General features: G+C 48.9%; 1 protein-coding gene across 1 annotated transcript; it reads right to left on the reverse strand.

Moving 5' to 3' along the window:
• Positions 1–4,513: 4,513 nt before the first annotated feature.
• On the reverse strand, positions 4,514–5,979 carry LOC123446560 (probable nicotianamine synthase 6). The gene has a single exon (XM_045123133.1). The coding sequence runs from the start codon at positions 5,897–5,899 to the stop codon at positions 4,907–4,909; it is 993 nt and encodes a 330-aa protein (XP_044979068.1). The 5' UTR covers positions 5,900–5,979; the 3' UTR covers positions 4,514–4,906.
• Positions 5,980–7,815: the final 1,836 nt, after the last annotated feature.

Genomic DNA, 7,815 nt, shown 5'->3' on the forward strand with positions numbered 1-7,815 from the left:
CTAGAGGGGGTGATTAGACTACTTGACAAGATAAAAACTTAGCATTTTCCCAATTTTAGTTGTGGGCCAGTTTTAGCAATTATGACTAGTCAAGTTCACCCTACACATGCACATTTAAGAGTAAAGCAGGAAAATAACGACATGCAAATGTAAAGTAGAGGGTAAGGTAGGAGATCAAACGCAAAGGATGACACAGCGATTTTTGGCATGGTTCCGATAGGTGGGCTATCATACGTCCATGTTAGTGGAGACTTCAACCCACTGAGGGTAACAGCCGCGAGAGTCCATGGAGGGCTCCACCCACAAGGGGTCCACGAATAAGCAGCCTTGTCTATTCCACCACAGTTTCCGTCCACACAGGACTAGCCTCACTCACGGTAGATCTTCACAAAGTAGGCGATCTCCTTGCCCTTATAAACGTCTTGTTTCAACTCCACAACACGAAGTAGGAGGCTCCCAAGCAACACCTAACCAATCTAGGAGGCACCACCATCCAAAATGTAATAGATGTGGTAGAACGATGAACTCCTTGCTTTTGTGCTTCAAAAGATATCCTCCTAAACACTCAATCACTCTGTGACAGATTTGGCATGGGTAGGAGAGATTGATCTTGTGGAAAGCAACTTGGGGAGACTAGAAATCAAGGTTCCAATGGTTGGAATGGAATATCTTGGTCTCAACACATGAGTAGGTGGCTCTCTCTCAGAAAAATGGATCTCGCAAGTGTAAGTGTGCTCTCAGTATTTTTCAGAAAAAGTTTGTTCTGAGTGCTTCCTCTATGAATGAGAGGCGGATGGAGGGGTATATATAGGCATCCCCTAAAATCCAACTGTTACAAAATTATTTCCCAACTTGGTAGTGCCGAGTTGCACTAAATGTGGCAACTTTTGAATTCTCGATGATACCGATATATGAATCTCAGTGGTACCAATACGATGACCTAGACCAGTTTCCAAATCTCGATGAGACCGATTTCAAACTAGAAAATTCCGATTCTTGAAATCTTCCCAACAGAAAGTTGGTCACTAATCTCGGTGGCACCGATTTGAAAGTTGGTGGTACCGAGATGGTAGGGTTTGGCATAGGATCTGTCAAGTGTAAAAGCGGTAGGGTCGAGTGGAAATAGTTGGTGGCATCGAATTTGCTGGTTTGGCTTTGGACAAAGATATTTGTGGGAGAATGACTGAGTATTTTTGGTGGCTACCTCTAAGCACTTGAGCAAACAATTCATCATAATACCTAACCACTTTTAATAGTATTGGCTTTCCTATGGACTCAAAGTGATTTCTCACAAATGTAAAATGAAGAGTCTTCTTGCTTCAAGCTTGAGCCAATCCTATTCTTTTCCTTGTATCAAGGGGCTTCTCCTTGCAATCCTATAACCAAGGCATCTTTGAAATTTTATGAAATGTGCTTGGATAAAATCATTAGTCCAATGTTGCATATGTTGTGATCAATTATCAAAACCACCTTAGGAAGCGATTGTGCTTTCACCGTATTTGCTCATATGGGTTCGTGGGCACCACGAAATCTTCAGGTCCGAGGCTAACCTTGTCCTTATTCATGGGGAGGTAATCCTCGTCCGACCCCTTGTCGGAGGTGCCTATGTATTTGATGTTGTCCTTTACAAGTGTCCCCATCGGCCCAGAATGTTGGGCGAGTGAGACTTGATTGTTCTTACCCTGGCTCTCTAGAACATTGGGGCAGCACCGTTATCGGTCGCGCACGTGGTGTCGGTCTTGCTTCTGCTTCCACTCTTGCCCTTCGTCTTCCTCTTAGGGACATGACATTTGGAGTTTTTCTTGGGCTGCTCCTTGGGATCTTCCTTGGGAGTGCCGACCATATAAACGCCATATGTAGACATTGCGGCCCAACTCCCCACCCGTGGCATGGCCGCAGGTGAATTTGCTCTCGTATTGCTAGGGTCATCTTCTTCCATGTCGGTGGCCTCGTCGAAGCGAAAGTCAAGGATGTCTGTCAGGTCCTCTATCGTGGCGACTATGTGGGCGGTGGGTGGGATGAAAAATTCTCTGTCGTTGACACCGGACGAGATCGGTAGGTTTTGGATTCGTTCCAACACCTCGTTTATTTGTGAGAGCTCATTGGCATCGAGAGTCTGGACATAAGTTAGGTTTATGTGAAACGGTTTGTTCGGGAAGCTTGACGCGAGCCCGTTATGTCGATCGCCCTGGTCCGACCCTAGGTCGGCGGGTGAAGAAACTGTCTCAAAGACTATTACCGACTCCGAACACAAGTTCGGCTCCTCGGTATCACCCGGGCAGGCAAGGTTTAAATCATAAGTGGTGGCTGTCGGATCCATCTCCGGGGTTGGCTCTACCAAAAGGTCGGATTTGAGGATCGGATAGTAAACATGTTTCGGAGTTCCGGAGCCATAGGGATCTTCGGATTGATCTGAGGTCCGTTCCGAGAGAACCAAATCTCCGCGTTCGTCCGTGATGTACTCCAGGCTCCCGAACATGATGACCTAGTGTGGGGCAAAGTTCTCGACACAGCTCAAGCGGCGGTCGGATCTGCGTGCAAAACTAAGTTGCGGAAGGCAAAGAGTTGGTCGGGGACGAAGATGTCACCACAATCAATGTTGCTATCAATCTGCAAGTGAGCCACCAATCCTTGATGATCCAACAACGGTCTCTCAATGAAAGCACCAATGTCGGTGTCAAAACAGACAAACAGACCTCGAGTAGGGGAGCCGAAGATGTGAGATTGGACCGATGGGTAACAGGAGGCAAGGCACACAATATGTTGACCCAGGTTTTGACCCTCTTTAAAGAGGTAAAACCCTATGTCCTGGTGTTGCTTACATAATAGAAGTATCAAAGTACAGAGTTGATCTACCTCGAGATCGTAAGTTGTGGTCTAAACCCTAGGGGTGATGATGATGAATGATGTGCCTTTACGGATTAAACCCTCTGGCTTATATAGCCACTAGGTGTATCCAGGATTACACATAATCGGTTGCCATCTAGGGATTACATGCTGAATTCTAATAGACATACTTGGAGTACATGTCGGGTCCTTGATGAAGTCTGATATGCTTATGCCATAGGTTAAAGGCTTTTGCAGTCCTTCCTCCTTAACGGGTTGTCAGTCTGGCCCATGGACTAGGCCAACCGGGGCGAGGACCCCATAGTCCAGGACACCGTCACCGGCGGCAATGGTGTCGGCCCAAAATATGGTGACATGGTTACCGACGGCGGGCATCATGTGAGCTCATTACCAAATTCTTAAAAAAAGGGTGAGCTCCTTAATAAGGGAATTCAAACTTCGTCTATATAGCTTCATTCATAATTGCCTTTGTGTTGGTATTTGCTTTGCATGGACGTTTTTCTCTGGTCGTGCGCGCTCACATGAGACGAGGCGGTCATTTCTTTGGATGGCCTTTGAGGGCCCCAAGTTTTCGACAATCGCTAGTCTAGTGTTCTTGGATCTCGTGGAGAGCACACCACTTGACGGGGTGATATCATGATCTTCCGAGTTCGTCGTGGTGTGAGACTCCCGCCATGGCTTGGCTGAGAGTCATGGCATGTTGCTTCTTCAAACTTGGCACCACCCTCGTCCCGTTAGGAGGACCCCGGATAAAATTGATTATTCGTACAACAATGGTATCATAGTTTATTCATGATCAGTTCTTTTATAACGGCCCCTGCAGCTCACACTGTATGTTGTGCTAGTTATATACAAAGTGAACACTGCCTGTGAGGTTCGTCATGCTTCGCTGTCAATCAAACACTTCAATTTACACAATCAAACTGCCCGACAAACGGCGATGGCTCTAGCAGAAATCATGAAGTTGACCTCCTGACGGGCCCATCGAGCCATGGACGGATTCAGAGGCAAAAGCAAAGGGAAACATTTATAGCCGGTGTGCCGCCGAACGCTCGGGCCGGTCGCGTGAGACCCGCGCGATCCCGCTGATCTGGCGGCCCCTGTGCCCTGCGCTACTGCCCCTGCGCTGCTGCCGCCCACATCGCCGGTGCTTGTCCCCGTCGACCTCCCGCGTCGCCGGTGCCCGCCCCCGTCTGCCGCCCGCCCTGTCGATTCCATCCTCCGTCTGTCGTCCTCGTCGTCTCCGCCATTGCCGAGCTCGTGCGTATACAAGTATTGCAACCGTCATCTAAAATTGATTATTCATAACAATGGTACTATAGATTATTCATGATAGGTTCTTTTGTAACGGTCACTGCCGCTTAAACTGTAAAAATATTAAACATACAAAGACTTACAAAGGGTTACACGCTGATTCAGATTTTTTTCTTTCTAACTAACCTCTCCCCCTGATTTTCACGGGATGGGATCCTCACCCCCCTTAATCTCCAATTAAAATCCACCTTCCTCTAAAACTCCTGTAAACCTATGTATATGTAACATTGCTGGCTCAAACTGTGTGTTGTGCTTGTAGTATACAAAGTGAACACTGCGAGTGAGGTTCGTCACGCTTCGCTATCAATCAAACACTTCAATTTACATAATCAAACTGCGTGACAAACGGTGATGGCTCCAATAAAAATGATGAAGTTGATCTCCTGACGGCCCGTCGAGTCATGAACGGATTTACAAGGCAAAAGCAAATGTGGGTCATCCGTGAATTAGCAACCAACTTGACAAATGTACTCAATACGAATATGACACCGATTACATCATACTATTTGTGAACAAAAATGGTCTTATTCTCAACACTTACACCTATAATGACACACTTTTACTTGGCACACTACCCTCGTCTGCCCTGCCTTTCATAGACTAGTGTAAACATCACACTTACATTGACAACACATGACTTGAACTGCATAGGTAGGTAGTAGTACGATTGCAAGCGATGAAGCAGGCAGCCACGTATGGATGCTGACCACACACGTCCACCTTCATTTTCATTCCCTCGCAACGATCAGAAGGCCACTTCCGCGTTGGTGAACTCCTCTCTCTTGTGGGTCACGTCCGCCACCATCTCACCGAACCTGCACGGCGGGCTGACCACCGGCACCGCGCCCCGCGCGTACTGTCCACCACGCCCGTTGGGACGTTCATTGGCATGCACGTCCTTGGACTTGTGTGCGATGATGACGGAGTTCACCACGTCATCGTCGGGGTGACACACGGCCAGCACCTCAAACCCGCCTCGACCGATGTCCTGGGGATCGACGATCGGGTAGAGGAACCCACGTGCCCCGTGCGCACTGCGCACGACGAGGGCCGCCCCGTCCGCCATGTGCGCGCCGAGGTGCGCGATCACCTTGGTCTTGTCCTCGGCAGCCATGCCCACGAGCGCGGCCAGGAAGACGACGTCGTACGCGGCGAGCTCGCCGGTGAGGTCCGCTACGTCGGCGGTGTGGAAAGACATGCGGGCGCCCACGTCCTTGTCCGCGCGGAACAGCTTGCTCGCACGGTCGTTGGCCGCGCTACACAGGTCGTAGTTGTCGAACATGGCGTCGGGCAGGTGGCGAGCGGCGAGGACGTAGGAGCTGAACGGCAGCGGGCCGGAGCCGATGAACGCGACGCGGGCCGGGGCGATGCCGCCCGGCACGTAGCGCGCCAGGAGCTCGTACTCCAGCTTGCTGAGGTTGATGTAGTTGCTGTAGTAGGGGAACATGCCGAGGTGGTCGAGCGGGTTGTCGAAGGCGGCCAGCATGTCGGAGTAGTGCGCCTCCAGCTTCCCCTCGGCCTCGGAGCAGAGGCGGATGAGGCCCTCCCGCATCTCCTGCGCCTCCGACCCGAGCTTGGTCACGTCTACGGGGCTCGGGGGGACGCACGCGGTGACCAGGTCGGTGAAGAGCGCGTCGACGTCGGGTGATGGGCTGAGGGACGGCAGCTTGGCGATGGCGGCGTGGAGGCCGGTGATCTTCTGGACCAGGGCATCAACCTCCTTGTTCTGGGCATCCATTTTAATACTGTATGTTGTGGCTACCTGAGGCACAGGAGCGAAGTGGAGTGGTGGATGGAGCTGCTTGGTGAGCTATGGAACGAGCTGTACGGGGTATATGTAGCTGTCGTCTAGAGCACTCATCGATGGAGCTGGAAAAGATGTGCATGCATATGCATGCAAGCTTCACGCATCCATGCCCAATATGGCTGGTTTCATGCCTCTGCTGCTGTGACGTGCTCACGTCCGGCTGTTGAAGTAGACAACGTTAATTTATGTCATTTTCGATATGTCCATGAACCTTTAGTGCGTATGAAATAAAGAGCGTCCACAAACTGTTTCTGGATCTCTCCGCACAGACGTTTAATGTGTGCCATATAAAGAGCGTCTACCAACTGTTTTTGGATATGTCCGTGGATGTTTAGGAGTGCGGACGTTTGAAGCTCGGCCTCCATGGAGGCCAAATTTTTTGAATAATTCAAAATTCAAATTTTCCGGTTTAAAAAAATCTGAAAACAAATATGCAAGTAAAAAAGATGTTATGACCATGTGTGTAAAAATTTAGGATGAAGTACTTTAGAATACGATCTGCGTAAAAAGATAAATTCATGGTCTGAAACGATGAATAGTGTCATGTGTAAAAAAAACCTCAGATTTGTCTTTTTTGCACAACACTCATTTCCATGTATTTTTTTCTGAAAATTTACACACAAGTGCATGTGTTACGCCTTCACTTATCCCTGTATTTTTTCAGAATTTTTTTAAATATGAAAATATGAATTTTTATGAAATTTGAATTTTAAATTTAAAGGCCTCCATGAGCTCGGCCACCAAATGCAATTTTCGGATGTTTAGTGTGTTCAAAATAAAAAAAACGCCCGTCCACCAACCGTTTTTAGACGTGTCCGCTCATGTTTAGTGCATTATCGATTTTAGCATCTTTAGCAGGCGTGTGATTTTAGCGCCGTGTTGAAAAAGTCGGATTTTCCGCGTGCAGTCATTCAGGGCGTTTCAGTGGACATGTAAAAAACGCGTGTGCGGCATAGTACGTTGGTTCAACGTCGGAGCAAAACGGTATCGTGCGCCTGCCCCCGCGCGCTGGACACTCAAGCGCCCGTTACCCACTTCCGCAACCTTCTCCAGCCGCCCGACCTTCGCCCTTCCCGCGCCGCCACCGACGAAGTTCAACCGAGGTAAGGCCGCACCAACGCGACCCCTTCGCCGCCACCGCTGATGCAAACCCTAGCGCGGGGTTGAACTTCGGCTTCGCCGCCACCAACCCTCCTCCAACCACCGGCCTCGTGTGCGGCCTTTCCATGGCGCCAAGAACGACCTCAGCGGGTCGAGTCGCGTCGGCATCCGCTGTGAAGCCACGTGACCCCCTCTCAAAGCGACCAAAATGCGACGGCGGTGAAGGCGAGAAAGGTGTCGAGAAGAAGAACAAAGCAACGGCAATTGAACTATGCTATGTCTTTATTTTGTACATTCATTTAATATTTGAAACATCATTGTACTGTCAAAATAGACATGTAAAAAATTATTTGCAATCGTCGGCTGATGACGCACGCTGTAAGTTAGCACGAAGCCAGCTGGAGCAAGCGCTCTACCGCATGCAAAAAACAGCTATTTTCATGCTAAAAAAAGTTTTAACACGTCGCGCGGTTACACACCTGTTGGGGAAGCTCTTATATTATACACTCCGAGAAGCTAAGCATCTGTTTGACATATTAGCGCCCCTTCGGCATCAGCGGCATTTTATCAACTTCAGGATTTTTCATTGAATGTCACTTCGCTCCAGCGCGGAATGAATCCGAACGCGTCCTAAGTAATCTCAAACGCATACTCCCTCCGTCCGAAAATACTTGTCCTAGAAATGAATAAAATGGACGTATCTATAACTAAAATGAGTCTAGATACATCCATTTCTAGTACAAATA

Source organism: Hordeum vulgare, chromosome 4H, assembly GCF_904849725.1.
Source record: "Hordeum vulgare subsp. vulgare chromosome 4H, MorexV3_pseudomolecules_assembly, whole genome shotgun sequence".
Taxonomy (NCBI): Eukaryota; Viridiplantae; Streptophyta; class Magnoliopsida; order Poales; family Poaceae; genus Hordeum; species Hordeum vulgare.

What these genes read in the sequence shown, in the direction of transcription:
- LOC123446560 (XM_045123133.1), bottom strand. Translation starts at nt 5,899, where the DNA reads ATGGATGCCCAGAACAAGGAGGTTGATGCCCTGGTCCAGAAGATCACC.